General features: G+C 38.6%; 1 protein-coding gene across 4 annotated transcripts in view; it reads left to right on the top strand.

Moving 5' to 3' along the window:
* The window catches only part of traf2b (Tnf receptor-associated factor 2b), a 23,229-nt gene extending 4,454 nt beyond the window's left edge, over positions 1-18,775 (top strand). For 3 of the 4 annotated variants that reach the window (XM_053485544.1, XM_053485541.1, XM_053485542.1), the window contains 11 exons: positions 3,750-3,931; positions 4,087-4,295; positions 5,596-5,674; positions 5,876-5,974; positions 8,177-8,338; positions 8,637-8,711; positions 8,948-9,022; positions 10,004-10,339; positions 11,381-11,558; positions 15,153-15,301; positions 16,032-18,775. In XM_053485544.1, coding sequence (XP_053341519.1) covers positions 3,890-3,931; positions 4,087-4,295; positions 5,596-5,674; positions 5,876-5,974; positions 8,177-8,338; positions 8,637-8,711; positions 8,948-9,022; positions 10,004-10,339; positions 11,381-11,558; positions 15,153-15,301; positions 16,032-16,250 — 1,623 coding nt within the window. In that variant the 5' untranslated portion in view covers positions 3,750-3,889 and the 3' untranslated portion in view covers positions 16,251-18,775. The remainder of the gene's footprint in view (positions 1-3,749; positions 3,932-4,086; positions 4,296-5,595; positions 5,675-5,875; positions 5,975-8,176; positions 8,339-8,636; positions 8,712-8,947; positions 9,023-10,003; positions 10,340-11,380; positions 11,559-15,152; positions 15,302-16,031) is intronic. The other variant, XM_053485545.1, reaches the window with a different exon arrangement.

Here is an 18,775-nt window from a genome sequence, read left to right as displayed (position 1 = left end):
AGGGACATTATCACATTGAAATTGAAAGTGCAGTTTGTTCAAACTGTAAGTTAGACATTGGTTATGACTTCATTGCTTTGGGTGTACATAATCAAATTGGGTTGACTAAACTGTGTGTGTGTGTGTGTGGAATGAACTTCCTCTAGATGTCCGTACATCAGAGACTTTGACCATCTTTAAACGACGACTCAAGGCGCATCTGTTTCTCCAGTACTTGGACTAAATATATATACACTGAACAAAAATATAAACGCAACACTTTTGTTTTTGCTCCCATTTTTTATGAGATGAACTCAAAGATCTGAAACATTTTCTACATACACAAAATAACCATATCTTTCAAATATTGTTCACAAATCTGTCAAAATCTGGGATAGTGAGCACTTCTCCTTTGCCGAGTTAATCCATCCCACTTCACAGATGTGCCATATCAAGATGCTGATTAGACAGCATGATTATTGCACAGGTGTGCCTTAGACTGGCCACCTGTAAAAGGCCACTTTGAAAGGTTCAGTTGAATCACACAGCACAATGCCACAGATGTCGCAAGTTTTGAGGGAGCGTGCAATTGGCATCGTGACAGCAGGAATGTCCACCAGAGCTGTTGCTCGTGAATTGAATGTTCATTTCTCTACCATAAGCCGTCTCCAAAGGTGTTTCAGAGGATTTGGCAGTACATCCAACCATCCTCACAACCGCAGACGACGTGTAACCACACCAGCCCAGGACCTCCACATTCAGCATGTTCACCTCCATGATCGTCTGAGACCAGACACTTGGACAGCTGCTGAAACAATCGGAGTGCATAACCAAAGAATTTCTGCACAAACTGTCAAAAACAGTCTTAGGGAAGCTTATCTGCATGCTCGTCGTCCTCATTGGGGTCTCGACTTGACTCCAGTTCTTCATCGTAACGGATTTTGACAGATTTGTGAACAATATTTGAGAGATATGGTTATCTGTATGGTTATTTCTAAAAGTATTTGCTCGCCTGCCTTCACATTCATATGAATTTCTGTTTGCACTTCTGGTTATATGTTAACTGCATTTTATTGGCTCTGTACATGCACCTTGCACAATGACGATAAAGTTTATTCTAATATAATCTTTATGTTAAGTCAAAATGCAGCTCTGTTTTACTCTTCTGTTTTGTTACCAGGTAACCATTTGTAACTGGAGTTCTCCAGGCATCCTAGCAATATTTAAAACAAACCATATGCTGTTGATCGCTCTAAGCAACCTCACCAATGGTCACTAGAGAAAGTGTCAACACTAAGTTCAGACACCAGATTGCAATAGACCTTCACCTAAATCAGAAATAGCCCCCAATTACTAATTTTTTTCAGCTTGACACTCTATTTATGACCATCAAGCATCACAAACCACGAATATGTCTAGTTGCAATATGACTAACGCAGACATCATGTGATATATGCATACATGAACACATCAGTCATGCTTGGGGTTTAAGAAGGACTCGTTTGATTGTTCTATGAGATGTTTTGCTTGCTTAGGGTTTTGTTTCCACCTGAAAGTTAATGTATGAATATTGGGGGTGCAATGCAATGCAAAGTATGTGACCATATGCATGATAGGAATGTGTAATTCAGATCATAAAAATCTTTAGTCAGACGGTTCTGCATGTAATCCATGTGTATTGTTTGAATGCCAGAGGTCCCAGTATGTGTACATCATGGTGTTCAAACAAAATCGCAATCACAACGGTCGACTTGCCTCATATGTCGTAAGTTTACCAGCGCCACGACACTGTGATCTACTGCTACAAGGACGAGGACGCAGAAGGCCGGCGTTGTAGCAGATTTGGAGATCTAATTTCTATTAAAATAAATACAATTTTCAATGCGTCACTTTAAAGATTGTGAATCATTGTGGAGGAATTATTGTGAACATGCATACGTGCATGGAATTTGCATGTTCTCCTCCGTACACGTTGGGTATTCTGGTTTTCTTTCACAGTCAAAAGACATGCAGATTAGGTTAATCTGCATTTCTGTAGTATGTGAATGATTCTGTATGTCTGTGTACCATGCAATGGATTGGCACTCAAGTCTTCTGGAATAGGCTCCAGGCCCCCAGCATACAGGATAAAGCAGCACAGATGATAAGTGAGTGAATGAATCAGTGTTTTAGATCTCTATTTTAAAGCCCTATTTATATAAATTATCTATTAGTTAATTTTAATGCAATTCATTCCATGCTTTATGACCTTTAGATTTAACAAACATTGTGCAATGGTATAGACATGTCAAGAACATAACATGCTCAAAAAAGTAATATGTTATACATATGTACATATGAGTCCTTGATGATATGAGTCCTTGATTATTTATGGCATTTTAGAACTTGGAACATGTTAATTTTTTTTACAGTCCGAAAGAAAACATTTAATAGAATAGTAGTACTAAATAAAATCTCAAATCATTGTGGTTATATTTAACAATTTAATTGCTTTACGGTGAGTGACACCAGTTAGTCACAGGCATTAGTCAGATAAAATATGTGGAAAAAGGCACAGTCGGTATGAGGAGATGTGTAGTTGGTTGGCTTTACATATTTAGCAGGATGCATGTGTTCTACACTTCCCTCCCCGGGTCGTATCTGACGTATGATGGAGGGCAGCTGCATGATGGGTTGCAATTCTATTCCACCTACTGTACATCCATTCCAGCTGTCATCATAATTGTGCGCACACACACTCATTAGCTTGCAGAAGGGGGGTGGCGGCGGCTGTGCAGGACGACTTTCACACACACACACACACACACACACACACACACACATGTATGTATATGTAGCGTTGGAATCTCCAGTGACTGCATTTCTAATGTTTGTTTTTTTTAGCAGTTATAAAAACAAGTGACAGGAACTAATTAACTGAGGGGGAACTGGTTAATTCCATGGAAGTCCCCTTACAGTAAATTCTGTAATAAATGGAAGTGTAAACTGTACAATGTGTCATTATTCAATTAAACTTGTAATCAGTAGTATTTATTAAAAAAAAAAGGAATTACGAAACCATAAATAGAAACCAGGAACTTCACTTCACAGAATACCATTGTTAATCATGTTCAAATAGCGTACCTTGTCTTTTTTTTTTTTATTATTATTTTTATTGCATTACTTCTCACAAGCTTTTTGTTCTCTGAAGAGGAAGTGGATTGAGAACGAGGTCGTTGTCATATATAAATATGAAAAGTTCCTATCTGCTATCTTGTGGCATTGTAGGTGGAGCCCCAGCGTGGGATAGTCTACATCTTACAGATGTTTGTCTGGTATCATTTTATGTGATAATGCTGACCTCCCCTGGTCATATTCCCACTGGGGGAAATCCCATTAAAATATGGTTTTACATCTTCTATATGTTAAACATTTGTAACCTGGGGGGGGGGGGGGTATGAATTTTCTCAGAAGGCCTTGTTTTCTATATACAACATGCATGAAGTACTTTCAGAATCTTTACAGAAATCATAAAGCACTTTTTGATTTATAGAGCGTTTGATTAAAAAAAAATGAAAAGATTTGATGTGCTTCGTTTTTTTTTTTTTTTTTGTATTTGCTGTCACTTATTTTGCCTTTAGCTCAATACACCAAGCTAGCTCATTTTCATGCTTGCTGCTGTAGTTTGCAAACCAACTGGTCAATGTCCTGTTTAATACTTTATGGCCGTACAGACTTTACAACGAATTATGTTCCTAAAAAGAAAAATCTGTTCCCTTGTGCAATTCCAGGTCACCAAGGGAGTTCAGTGAGGGCGTGTCTTTCCAGTGACCACTTGAGTTTTTGCAATAGGACCACCACTGGGCGAAAAAAAACCTCTATTTGGCAATAGGATCATCATTGGAAAAGAAAAAAAAACCTATTTGGCAATATGACCGCCACTGGGAAAAACCTTCATTTGTCATCTTTAAAGGCACTTCAAATCTTTTTGTTTTTTCTCTGAGATTTAAAAATTAGTTTTTTCTCTTTTAGGTCAAATTCTCAGTTATCAGTTTGTCAGTTATATGTGAAAGTTATTCATTAAGTAATTCGCTTTCATTTTGTCTTCTTTGCTGTTATTTCTTAAAGATGAGCATTGAGGGTAAATGGAAGGGAATGGCACGTCCATCTTTGCCCTCTTCAATGGAATCGACTTTACCAGGAATATCTCGCCAGGTGCTGTCTGTGTCAATGGAACCTAAATATCAGTGTCAGAAGTGCAAAGAAGTCCTTAGGAAGCCCTTCCAAGCGCAGTGCGGACACCGGTTCTGCGTGTACTGTTTTAAACAACTCACCAGGTACCAGTGGCGCTCCCGGCCTCCTTCCATTATTTATTTTTCCTTTTCAGATGGGAAATGTGGGGTGGATCTCGCCAGCCTTGAGGGTCATGTTCTGAGTATTCTTCGCTGAACTGTAACCTTGGACAGTTCTAACTGGGAAACGGAATTACCCTGGTTGATATGATTGTCGGTGGATGTTCCATAGAAGTAAAACCGAGCTCATCCGAAACCGGGTGCAGAAGCAGCTGCTGATGTGAAGAAGTGAGATGTTTCGGGGGCCGGCTTCGACTTCTGTTTTCTATTTAAAAAAGTTACATAACTTCTTCTTTCTGTTTTCTATGCAAAAACTGTAAAATAATTTGGGTTAAGTATTTCCCCTTTTACAAGCAGTAATCTGCAAAAATATTAAAAGGGACAGTGAAAATGTAAAAATCGCCTCAAAAGTAATTGCAGTAATAAGATATGACTTTGTGTTGATGCTTTGTGTAAGCCTGTTGGATCAGAGCACATGTGATGGTAATGTGTGTGCATTGTGCCCAAGTACACTCCTTCATGGAAACAGCATTCCCTGATGACTCTGGCGTCTGACAGCACAATAGTCTGCCGTGCAACACTACACTGTGGGATATGGTGGAAAAACAAGTCCTATCCACAAGGCCCCACCCCTATTTTTACAGGATTTAAAGGATCTGTTACTGATGACTTGGCGCCGGATACCACAGCAGACTTTCAGCGGTCTAGCCGAGTCCACGCCTCTCCAGACCAGGGCTGCTTTAGTGGCAAATGTGGATGTGCTCAATAATGGGCAGGCGTTCATGATTTTATGGCTGATCGGTGTATTAATACATAATCCAGTATTATTTAAAATAATTTATTTCATTCCATTGATTATTTTATAGTCTGCAATTGGATGCAAAAGCCTATACAAAAAAAAATATTTTATTTTTAAATGTATGCGTGATATTTTCTATCATGTTATACGTCAAGAGTGGTTTACATGGGCGGCGCCACTAGCGCAAAAAGAGAGGCTGGGGCTAGCACCAGACAACCCACGTGTAGCCTAATTTTAGAAATTACTACAGTATAATTATTTTTGAGCAGACAAAGGCGGCAATTTATGCCCTTAACCTAATTAGGACCACATTCATGCAGAAAATGTGCACGTGCATGCACAAAAAACAAAAAAAAAGACGCGCTCTCGGTGTATTAACTGTATATTTATTACCATTGGAGACGTGAACGGTTGACATCAGGATATCTTCTGTCAGACTTTGCATCAGTCTGGGCATATTAAATGCTTTACTTTTATCACCTTCAGCTCCGGTCCTATCCCCTGCGAAGCCTGCCGTGACGAGGGAATATTTGAGGAAGAGCACTCTATACTCGACTTTTCTGTGGTAAGTGCGTGGTCGCTGAACTGTTCCTTCTCTCAATATGATGCAGATCTTTGATCCAGGTTGTAATAGAAATATTCCCTTGCAGAAATGAATCAATCAGGAAATACACACACACACACACACACACACACGTGCACACACTCAACGGAAATTAATACTTTAACAGTGCCAAGAAATGCAATGAATGTTTTCTCCCCGTAGGCTTTTCCAGACAACGCTGCACGAAGGGAAATCGACGGCTTGCCAGCAAAATGCCCAAACGATGGCTGTGTCTGGTCTGGTACATTAAAAGATTATGAGGTAAATATAAAGAAATATGTTAAAGGTTGAGGGCTTGTGAATCTAAAGGAAACTTGCAAGGATTAAGTCTAAAAATGTAGGTTTTAGACTACATGGAAAATATATATATTTTTAATCTTCCTGTAAATGCTCTTGGTTTATACTCTGGCCTGTTTTCTGTTCTCATACTCGTAAATGTAATGTGAGTGTACTACTAAGAGAGGATGGAAAGTACCCAACCGCCCGGAAATGTCAACAGTCTCTGGAAAGTCCCTTCTGAGCTCACCAATACGCACACCCACACACGCACGCAACACCACACACTATCACTATCTAGGGTAACTAGTATAAATGGGTAATGAGGACTTCTTGAGAATAAATAAAGAGACATAACCAGGACAAGAAAATAAAAAGCAAACTTATGAGGTAATATGAGCTTTACAGGTCTTCACATGCATGACTGAGTCAAATTTCACAAGCTCTGATGTGGTATAGTTTATAGACAAACCTACAGATTAGGAAATGAATAACTGTCTGGTTAAGTAGATGAGCAAAGAACACTCGGTTGACTCAGTTCCTGTCTTTCTTCCCCTCCCTTTAAGGCTTAAATTTTTTACCCATTGACCAGAACAGTAACTATTTACTGAGAAAGGCTGTTATCAATTGATAACTTCTGACTTTCCAGTGACGTTAAAGGTTAACAAAAAGGTTGTGTACTTTCTTACAGCCACGTTAACCATGAATAAAGTTAGATCTTTTAAAGTCTGTGCCTACAATGAGCCTTGTGTGTTTTGGCTGGGTGTGTGTGGGTTTGGTAGAATTTGCTTATTATCCGAGTATGATCGGAATATGGAAATTCTTGCTTGCTTTTACTGTAGGTGGCCCAGCCTGTTTAAGCCTGCTCTCTTTAACCATAAACCTATAATCCAGATACACAAACACGTATCCGAAACCCACTGAAGCGAGTGTCACGCTTCTGTTTTGTTGGTTTTACTTTGTTCTGTATTGTGTGTGTGGTTTTTTTTTTTTGTTTTTTTTTTTCCTCCTCTTTCAGCACTTTATCTGAACTTCTGTTGAGTCTAGATTTTTTATTTGCATGACTTTGAATTTCAGTTTAACACTGGCCTTTAGACTTTATCCGGTTTTATGAGTCAGTTGACACGCCGGCAAATTCCAGTCTGATTATACATTACCAGTATCATTATTTTCATTACACGTTCATTCAAGGTCTCTGTCGGAGTCTGTTTATGTCTTTCCTGCCTGCTGAATTCAGCTTCACGTTGTGACGTGTTCGACATTCCAGACTAGGAGAATAAGGAGACTCATTCAGAAATCCTATTCTTAACAAGAACACCCAGCAAGAGGGTATAAACCCCTGACGAGTAAAGCTTGAAAAGGGCTGACAAAAACTGAAAAGCACTGAATACACTCTTCGTCAGCTAATTACATGCTTATGTGCTGATTTTGACTCGAGAGAGCTTGTTCAGCACTCGTTCCCACCATGATGTAAGGAGAATCTTTTTAAAGTAATAGTCCACATTTGTGGGTTTTTTTTTGTTTCTTTTTTTTTTTCTTTTCCCCGCAGATTTTTTTCCCTACTTTTGTCGTATACAATTCCTCCGTGTCACTAGGGGGCTCCCACATTAAGCTACTACTACCACTCAGTTGGGAGACTCACACGTTTCCTCTGAACCACATTACGCCAGCCGACAGCATATTTTCGAACTGCTCGTTGGGGGAAACATAACACACTCGGAGGAAGGCGCTATCCGCTCCTTCCGCTTGCGTGAGCTCTACAGACGCCCCTGATTGTCTGTAGAGCTGTGATTACTGTGAGAGCACTGTGTACCTCTCATCCCTCCCCTCTGAGAGAGCTCGGCCAATCAGCATCACTCGGGAATCGAACTCGCGATCTCCGGATGCTAGGGGGCGAGCACTCGTACCATGTGGGAACTTTATCATGTTTACAGAGTTGAGCGGTCATGTTCGTTCTGCAGATAAGAAAGGAATTAGTAGTTGAGACGATAACTAGTTGAAACCGAAACGTTGGAGGTTGTTTTGGCGGTTTTTGTTTTTCAGTGGTTGTAGCTGGGGAATTTAAAAAGTTTTTTTCTGATGTGAAAAAAATCCAAATGTGCAATTGGGTTGAATATAAGTAGTTATTGAAATCTCTTAATAAATATTAATATTAATGGACTTTTTTATTCGATTGCATTTTCCCAGGCGCAACACGAAGGCAGATGTGAATTTGAACGCGTAAAGTGCGAAGCGTGTCAAGTCTTCGTCCTTCTCAGTGAAAAAGATCGCCATAATGAGCGAGAATGCGAAGCCCGAACCCTTAACTGCAAATACTGCAAAGTCTCCTTCAGCTTCAAAGATATTAAGGTGAGCTAAATGACACACACTGAGACTGGACTGTTCTCTACATCCATATAAAAGACAAACTGGACTCACTGTAGATTGAGACTCCTTCATTAAAATAATAATAATAAAACATTTACAGTAACTCTTATCTGCAAGAGTTCTCGGTAATCTACGTATGAGTTTGCTCAATGGGTTTCTCAAGAAATATGATTATGTAGATTAGTAGGTCATTGCGACATTTAAGGGAGGGTTTTTTTTTTTTTTTTTTTTCCTCAGTAAATAAATTCTATCTAATCATTTTTCTTGATTTCCGTTTTAGGCACATGATGAGATTTGTCAAAAATTTCCAATGCAATGCAAAGACTGTGGTAAAAAGAAGATCCCTAGAGAAAAGGTTCGTCATCCTTTTTGACTATCAGGTTTTGTTCTCATCACAATGTTCGAAAACATGTACTTATCTTGAGCGAACAGAACGTTCTAGACTGTAATCATATCCAGCGCGTCTAAACATAGCATGCTTTGTTATCTGATATCATTCACATTTCAAGAATAACTTTTCCACACCCTTGTGTACATAGCCTTAGCGTTTGTTTTTAATTTAAACATATATTTGTTTTTCCTTCTTTACAGTTCCAAGAGCATAGCAAATCGTGTGCGAAGTCCAAGTCGGCCTGCCAGTTCAGTGAAATTGGGTGCAGGGTGGTGGTACGTATGTACACTCGTGTTTCATTCACGTCATAAAAGATATTTTCCATTGACAAACACAGGTGGAGTTTGTGTGATGTGATAAGCTGGTCATTCAGGACATTCAGGTCGTTAGCTGACTTCGTCTTATTGCCACAGAACATTGCTGAGCTAGGCTTGACCTACTGAAGCAACCCCAGATCGTAGCACAGGATTGCGCAGTGCATGCACTTATTTCTCTGGAAAAATTGAAAATAAGGTCAATTTGACCTTATCTAAACCTATTACCTCTTTTCTCTTTTTATGCTGCAAGCCTTTTTTCTGATTCACAAGTGTTTTTTTCTTGTAAATAAAAATAGTTTGTGGTTCCAAGAAAACCACTTTATTTATATATATATATAAAATCTTAAATTCCTTAGTTGTTTTCTTGCTTAAGGCAGCCTAGTCATTTGTGCCTTCTGCAATGATGCCCATCACGGGGAGTTAAAGTTCAAACACGTCATCCGATAAAATAAAACGATTGTAAGAAATGCATTTTATTGAATTAGATTTAAATGTGTTTACTAGTAAAATCGTTATAAGCACCCGGGTCATGTGAGGAGCACATTGAGGATCGCATAATGTCGCAAATTAATTTAATATATATATATATATAATATATATATATTTTTTCAGTAGTACTAAATAACCACACTGCATGCTTTAAATATAGATTAGTGTGCTCTATTGTGAACTGGAAAAGTCACCACCTTATCTTCTATAAACAACGTTAAAAATGTTGACTGACTCACATGTTTTGAATAGTTTTGCTTTAAGAATTTCCCTCCCAAACAGACGTGTTGAACTTGTGAACTCGTAGGAAATACTTCTTTATTTCTAGTGTTTTTATTGCATATTAATTAAAAGTATTATACAAAATATACAAGGTACTCATAAATACAAGACATGAACATATTAACAAGGCACATAAAATAATTACCCAAACACTGTTTGTTGCTCTAGGTGGATAATGGCAAACAGCACGAGCACGAACAAACCAGCGTGATGGAGCACTTGCGCCTCATGCTGTCCGTGGTCTCGTCTGTGCGCATGCGCTCCGAAGCAGCCGGAGAGTGGCAAGAGGACTCGGGGTTGGGCCTCTACCGCGGCCCCGAAGACGCCGCTCTTCCAGGAGCCCAGGCTGCCACCGGGGGCCCTGGTATGCAGCAGAAGATGACCGCGCTGGAGAACATTGTGTGCGTGCTAAACAGAGAGGTGGAGCGGACGGCCCTTACACTCGAAGCTCTCGGCCGCCAGCACCGGCTCGACCAGGAGAAGATTGAAAACTTAACCAACAAGGTACAGATGTCCGACAGGGGAGGAAGGGGAATCCGTACACATCGGAAAAATCTAAGACAGCTTTGCTAAACCGGTCCTTTAAGTTTTACTTTTCTTTCCGTGCAGCTGTGATGATTTTTCCCTCGTGTTCCTCGTGACTTTTGGCCGCTCCAGACGGGTCTTTCTATAGGTAAAGACTCGAAACGACACTGTAAACAAAACAAGAATGCTTTCGTAGATTTAAGATTGTAATAATAGGCAAAAAAAAAAAAATCGAAACACCAGCAGGCCCTTTTCAGCGCCGTCAACAGATCTAGTAGCTGGCTTTCCGTCTGCGTGCCGATTCGTTGCAGTTAACGTTTTGTTTCCGACGTTCGTGAAATTTAGCATGTTTACATCAGGCGCTCTTGTGAAGTCCAGCATGTTGATACCCGGCGCTTTCGTGGTCGGCAGAAGAGCCAGCGCTGTCTCTGCCAAACAGTTCTTCACCCCTCATCATCATCAGGTGTTTCAATTTTTTTTTTTTTTTTTTTTGCTGTATGGCAGTGATCTCTACAAGGGTATATCATCTGCATTAAACAGTAATACTATCTTGGTTAAACAGGATGAAATAAACCAGGTAAAGCCAAAACTAGGGCTGTACAATTTAGTCAAAAAAATCACATCGTGATTATTTTAACACCTTATGCGTTTTCGATTTTGCTATATTCAACTATTTAATGTATAATTTTAAATTCAGATGTATTTTTTTTTTTTTACTAAAAGCAAATAATGGCACAAGTGCCTGTAATAACTTGCAGCCTTTTGCGATTAAATCATTGCACAGGTCCTTATTGCAGTCGCTATTTTATTTTTTTTGATTAATTGTGCAGCTCTAGCCTTTAACATATTACTTGCTTTTTGAATTACAGAACAATGCTGTGTGTGTTTCTATTTTTTCTTTTAGAGCGGGTTCTAAGTAGAACTCTTTAATGAGGTTAATAACACCTAAGGGAAACCTTTTGTCTAAGAATGTTTGTATTATATCCAGGATTTCAGGCTAATTTCGGACTTTCCGTACAGGTGCGTCAGTTGGAGCGGACGTTAAACATGCGAGACCTGCAGCTGGCCGAATCAGAGCAGAACTTACGAGAACTGCAGTTTTGCACTTATGACGGAGTGTTCATTTGGAAAATATCGGATTTCTCACGTCGCAGACAAGACGCGCTGGCTGGTCGAGCGCCTGCCATGTTCTCACCTGGTACGTGCGTGATTTATCGGATTAGCCAACTTGAGTTTTCCCCGCCACTTGCATTTTGTGATCATTTCTTTTCACACTCGAATGAGTTTCCACTTATCTGTTACTTTTACTTTTGTTTTAAACTGAAATGAAAGTACCATGTTCAGGGCGGTAATTTTCTCTTTCACGATGACGGTCCTTATTTTCCACATTGCTTGGCCTAAAGTAATCACTTCTCTGTTATTAGGGGGGGTGGAGATCAGATTTTGATTGCAGTGGTGGTATTTAGGCTGTTTTTTGGAGGTGGGCGCATATTTTTTTTTATTGGGTTTAAAATAGGCTTCTGTAATCTTTAAAAAAATCTTTGTCCACAAGAAAACGCAAAAAGCTAGCTGTCAGAGCATACCCAACCAAAGCGAACAGGTGGCGATATAACCCAAAACTCCAACAAAAACAGCGTTTTAACAGTCTCGCCGCGAACTAATAAAACCGTAAATGCCTTTTCCAGGTCACTTTAATTCAAAAAGGGCTTGGCCTTAACAAGTCAGTGTGTGCCTGAAAGTTTAAACAAATTTTGTTTTTTCTCATTCACACAGAGACGATTCTATGACAGCCAAAGTTTGATGTCATGCAAACAACTGTGGATCGATTCAAGTGCATCCAAAGGATTTGACACAACTGGCAGATAGAATTGTAAATCATCTGCATACAGATAAAATGAACCATCGTGCTTTGGAATAATAATCGACCCTATTGGTGGCATGTACGAGGAAAATTAACAGGGCCCAAAATGGAGCCCTGTGGAACACCAGAAGTCAAAGGGGCTGGGGAGGAAAAGAGAGAACCAATCATGACCGAGAAAGATCTATTTGTTAAATATAACCTCAACCGTTGTAGTACGTCCCGTACTACAAAGGTTGAGGTTATATTTAACAAATTTCAAAGCCAATTTGTTTGGTCAGGAGAATCGTGTGGTGAAAAAAGAAACTTTACATAAATGCAAATAAATTTTTGGTAATTTTTTACATAAAGTAAAAAAATAAACTTTACATAAATGCATAATGTGATGTCAATAAGGAAGGTTAACCACTAACTTTTTTTTTTTTACCTAAAAACATTGCGATAGCATTATCCAGAGAGACTTGCATTTACCTTATCATCATCATTATTATTATTATTATTAGTAGTAGTATTTTTATTATTATTATCATTGATCATCTAAGAAATTATGGATTAAGGACCATGCTCAAGTTCCCAACTGGGACAGATTGATGGTGCCACTCTGTGTTGTCTCTTGTAGTTCGTAGTTCAATTAAATTTTATTTGTATAGCGCTTTTAACAATTGTCATTGTCGCAAAGCTTTACACAATCAAAATAATTATTTGGTTTGTATGGAATGTGAAGGTGTATAAATCAAAATGGTCAGATAGTCCCTGATAAGCAAGCCGAGAGCGACAGTGGCAAGGAAAAACTCCCTGGGATCGCAATAGGAAGAAACTTTGAGAGGAACCGGACGCAACAGGGAACCCATCCTAATTTGGGTGAACCAGAAAGCAGGAATTGATCTGCATTCAGACTGTGTGTTAGGTGGCAGGCAGTTCAGTATAACAGTTGTAAGGCTTTGTAAGAAAAAGCACTGCTCCTGCTGTAGTTTTCATAGTACGTGGTACTGACTGCATCCTTTGATAGACGTAGGCGTGGCAGATCATGAGACACAAGTAGTTCACTTAGATACAGTACTGCGGCACGAGACCATATAATGCTTTATATGTCAAACATGGTATTTTAAAATCAATGTGAAATTTCACAGGGAGTTAATGCAGTGTGAATAAGATAGGGGTGATGTGCTCGTATCTTCTGGTTCTAGTGAGCTCTCGCTGCTGCATTCTGGACTAACTGAAGCTTGTTTATACACACCTAGTTGAACCACCAGACAGTACAGCGTTACACTAGTCCAACCTAGAGGTGATAAAAACATGAACTAGTTTTCTGCATCGTTTAGTGACAATATTTTTATTCTGTAACTTGGCAATATGTCTGAGGTGAAAGAATACTATCCTTGTGATATCTACATGAGCTTCAAGTGAAGCATTAGAATCTATAATCACACTGAGGTCTCTTACTGTTGCACAGAAAGGCCATTCAAAGTTACAGTGTGATCTAAAATCTTGCTTCTAGCTGTATGCGGTCCTATGACTAGAACTTCTGTCTTATCAGGATTAAGCAAAAGGAAGTTAATGAGTTTAAAGTCTCTTACTGTATATCCTTTACATATTGCTCAACTTTAGCAATCTGGTTTTTCTTATCTGGTTTTGCTGAGACATATAACTGTGTGTCGTCAGCATAACAATGAAAACTAATATCATGCTTACAGATTATGTTGCCCAAAGGAAGCATATAAAGGGAAAAAGGGCAGTGGGCCTAAAACTGAACCCTGTGGAACACTAAACTCCACTAGAGAACATGTAGATAACAATCAGTCAAAGAGGATCTGAGCCAGAAGAGGGCTGTTCCCTTAATTCCCACTACATTTTCTAATTTGTAAAGAAGAATACTATGGTGTCAAAATCTGCACTGAGGACGAGTAATACAAGCATAGTTACACAACCCTGGTCAGAGGCCAATAGGAGGTAATTTACTACTTTAATGAGTGCTGTCTCTGTGCTGTGATGAGGCCTAAATCCTGACTGATACAGTTCATGTATGCTATTTCTATGTAGATATGAGCATAGCTGCTCTGCAATCTTTTCCAGAATCTTAGAGATAAAGGGAAGGTTTGATATCGGCCTGTAATTGGACAGCTGATGGGTCGAGGTCAGACTTCTTAATTATTGGTTTAATAACTGCTAATTTAAAAGATTTTGGAACATACCCACTGCTGAGTGAAGAATTATTATTTTTTTTTTAACAGGGGTTCTGTTATTTCTGGCACTATCTGTTTGAGAAAATGTGTCGGTATAGGATCTAATATACAGGTTGATGAATTTGCAGAAGAGATGAGTAAAATTAGTTCATTCTCTTCAAGGGGAGTAAAGTATTCTAGGTTCCGATCCGACATGGATAGTTTAACTTCTGCATCAATTACATTGTCCTGTTTCAAAGCTTAAATTCTATGCCCAATATTTACAATTTTATTATTAAAAAGGTTTATGAAGTCCTCACTATTGTACAATGTTGTTGTGGAGATTTTATTAATGCAGTCCTAATTCTGATCTTATTTCTGGTTAATTTGGATACAGTAGTAAAAAAAAAATTGAGGATTATTTTTGTTATTTTCTATAAGAATGGAGAGATACACTGATCTATCTACACTAAGAGCTTTTCTATAGTTCAGGATGCTCTCCTTCCATGCTATGTGAAGTACTAAAAATTTAGTTTTCCGAGCGGTCTGTTTTAAAGTGCGCGTGTGATCATTATACCAGGAAGCGAGTTTATCTCTAATAATTTTTCTTTTAACTGGAGCTACGTTATCCAAGGTGTAACGGAATGTCGACTAATATTCAGACGCTTGATCGAGTTCTTTGGAGTCAGATGGCGATCCAATCAAAGTGTCATGCAGGATCCGTGTCTAGATCTAAATCAGAGTCTAACATTTCTGTTTCTTTGTGTTGCAGCATTCTATTCCAGTAAGTACGGCTATAAAATGTGTCTGAGGCTGTACCTGAATGGCGATGGTTCCGGCAGAGGCTCTCACCTCTCCCTGTTCTTTGTGGTGATGAGAGGGAAATATGATGCTCTGCTCAAGTGGCCCTTTAGCCAAAAGGTGAGTGCATGTCCTTCACCTTTTATCTGCTTTCTGTTGGCGTTCAGCTGTCTTTCACCTTCACTCGACCTTCTCCCTTGTCAGTGTCCTTCACCCAGAGCTGACAAAAAACTTTTCGTTTTCAGTTTTCACTCGATTACAATTTTTTTAAATATTTTTTTACTTAGTTAATTATATGCAATCAATAATCAACAGCTGTAATTGGTGTCATTATGTCGTTAAGGCAGCTTGGAATTTTTTTTGTGACAAAAATTAGCATAACTTCCAACCGTTTAACCGCTGTGTCTCTACAGCGTGGATTTTTTTCGTTAATAGTGATTAATAACGATGACTTGGTGGTTAGCAGGTCGCCTCGCAACCTCAGGGTTCACATCCCGCCTTAAAACTGTCTATATGGGGTTTGTGAGATGCTTACTTGCATTTCGGAATTGTGCTTCGTGCATACGGTAAGTTGTTCTATGCAGCGAGTTCACACCCCAAAAGGTGCAAACTCGCTGCATAGAAAAAAAGGGTGCTGCACCCCTACAGTAGGATGTGTTCCCTTTTAATTCTCTAAAAGTGTTTAAACAGTGTTGCATAAGAAAGAAATATATTCTACATGTACTTGGCTTTGTAACAGTCAGAGGTAAAACGTACCGTGTAAGTGTACCGTTTCCGATATGTGAGGCATCACAGGACAAAAAGCGTCCACCTTTTTGAGCAGGTAATGAATATTTTATTGTGTTCTCAGGTGACTCTAATGCTCTTGGATCAGAATAACCGAGAGCACATCATCGACGCTTTCAGGCCTGACATCAGCTCCACGTCTTTCCAAAGACCCATCAGTGAGATGAATATAGCCAGTGGCTGCCCGCTCTTCTGCCCCCTGGCCAAGCTGGCAGGAAAGAGCTCCTATGTCAGAGATGACACCATTTTTATTAAAGCTATCGTAGACCTTACAGGGCTTTAAAATAAAAAAGTATACATATAAAAATTATTTTAAATCCAGCAAAGGCTCATTTTATACTTGCATTTCCTCCAGGATGATCCTGTCGAGGAAAAAGTATATAGTAATACATATGCAGTATCGGTCAAAAGTTTGGACACACCCTCTACTTCTGTGGTCTTTTCTTATTATTATTTATTTCTACATTGTAAAACAGTCCTGAAGGCATCCGAAATATGCCAGAATCTCCTTTGAACAGTTGATCTTGAGATGCTACTTATGCTCTGTAAAGCCTTTATAATTTTTTGAGACTCCTCTGCAGCAGAGGTAAGTTTTGCTCTTGCTTTCCTGGGATGGTCTTCTTGAAGAGCCAGTTTCATCATGGTGCTTAATGGGTTTTGTAAATACACGTGACCATGCTGTTCTTGCAAGGACTGTTCCAGAACAGCTGACCTTCATGTCCCAAAATAACAACTGACTGTTGTTGTTGTTGTTACTTAATCACCTAATGCCATAGATTTGAAATCTCCAGTACTGTTCTAGAATGTAGAAAATTAAATTACAAAACTCAGAACATTGAATTAGAAGGTGTGTCCAAACCTTTGACCAGTACTGTATATTAATCTTTAATCTTTCTTTTATTTTAGGTTCTACAGGTAGCTATTTGTCTATACATTGATATATAATAATACTGCGCTCCTGAGCACATCATTAGAATAAACCGTATCAGGGGGCAGATATTTATAAAGTTTGATTAATGAAATAAAGTTATATCCTATCAGCCTGTGAAAGGCTGGTTTGATGTAATTGATTATATATGTAAAATATATAATTTTAAATATAATGATAATAATAATATAACATAGTTATATAACAATATAACTGTTAGCTGTATGAACATCATAGAAGCAAATGAACCACCTCTTCTTATAAGACGCTTGAAACTAGCTCTTCAGTATGCAACTAAGATAAAACAAATTCACAAAATTCATCTTATAATCCAGTCTTCTACCCACAATATTTGCATCTGTATACCGCCAGACCAAACTACATCAAACCTTTCGGTATACGCGCCAGACCTCACATGGAAAATTTGGGCGCAAATCTGGACATCCGAGTCAGACACACCTTTGCCCAATACCTCCTTAGAGCTTGGAAAAGCTTAATATCCCTTTGGAACTGACTTATAATAAGAAGGCTAAAACTTATCGGTATATATTCCATCAACAAGTTCTTAAAATAAAAACCACTTTTCTCAATCATAAACCCATATACATGGACAACTGCAGCAGCAATAACCGACCAACATCATCACGGAGTCCGTATCCCAGACCAAAGTTCCACCTTTACAGGCTCTGTCACTTGCTCTGGAACATATTGAAAAAGAGAGGGAACAAACGCCTTAGTATTTACCGACTCAAAAACAAATCACCCAATAATCATTGATATATTAATCAAGGCAAACCAACTACAGAAGGACCATCACGATATTATCTTCTACTGGATCCCAGGAAAAGGGGAATTACGGGAAATGAACAAGCTGACATGGCAGCAAGACAAGCCCTTACAGAAACAATTAGCATATGTCAAATCCCACCCTCTGACCTCGAGCAAGTGAGTGAGTCATTGATTGATTGATTGATCATGCACTCATCTTATATACTACTTTATCCTGTATTCAAAGTCACGGGGAGCCTGGAGCCTATTCCTTTTTTTTTTTTTTTTACTTTCCCACAACTTTTTTAATCATTTACATTATAACATATATAATGTAAATAACATATAATATTGGTTTAATTTAACCAGCTTAATATTTGATATGAATCTGCCATGAAATAGCCTAGGAAGCTAATATGGCAAAAAATTCTAATACAAACAAACAAACTGTATGAACATAAGTATATCTATGATGTGATATCTAATTATTTATCTATTTATATATCCAATCAAGGCTAATACAGTGGGAAAATAATTGCACTGTAGAAAAAAAACGTTAAATCAAAAATCAAGGATATTAACCCGACTTACACCCATCATAAATGTATCAATTATTCAGTAAATCATACAAGTTTTGTTTGAACCTTATGTGCTATTTGGCTTCTTTTTTTCTGCCTTTTTAGATCTGTGTATTAAACAAAAACAAAAAAAGGGGGAAATGCAGATGATGGCTAAAATGCAGGTGTAACTGTGGTTGTTTTTCAGCATGTAATAGGAACATGAAACACTGTTTAATGTTTTTCTTTTTTTTTTTTTTGTGGAACCCAACCATGGCTTACTTCCTCACCTAATTTAGTACTTTTGTTATGTTATGTTTCAAAGTGCTTTCTGTTTAATACAGGCTTGGGCATTGCATCAATGCACTATTATTTACGATGCAGAAATGTAATAGTCTCCCAAACCCGTAGAAAACAACCCTGCACGTTTGGGATGCTTTTACTAACCTCCGTCCCCGTTTTCTTGTAATTAAAGTGCATGGAATGGTCTGGTTGGTCATGACCAGACTGTATACATAATGTAGCCTAATTAAATTGAAGTGCATTTCAAATATA

Source organism: Clarias gariepinus, chromosome 24, assembly GCF_024256425.1.
Source record: "Clarias gariepinus isolate MV-2021 ecotype Netherlands chromosome 24, CGAR_prim_01v2, whole genome shotgun sequence".
NCBI lineage: Eukaryota > Metazoa > Chordata > Actinopteri > Siluriformes > Clariidae > Clarias > Clarias gariepinus.
Note: the sequence above shows the minus strand (reverse complement) of the source record. Positions and strands in the feature narration are given on the sequence as shown.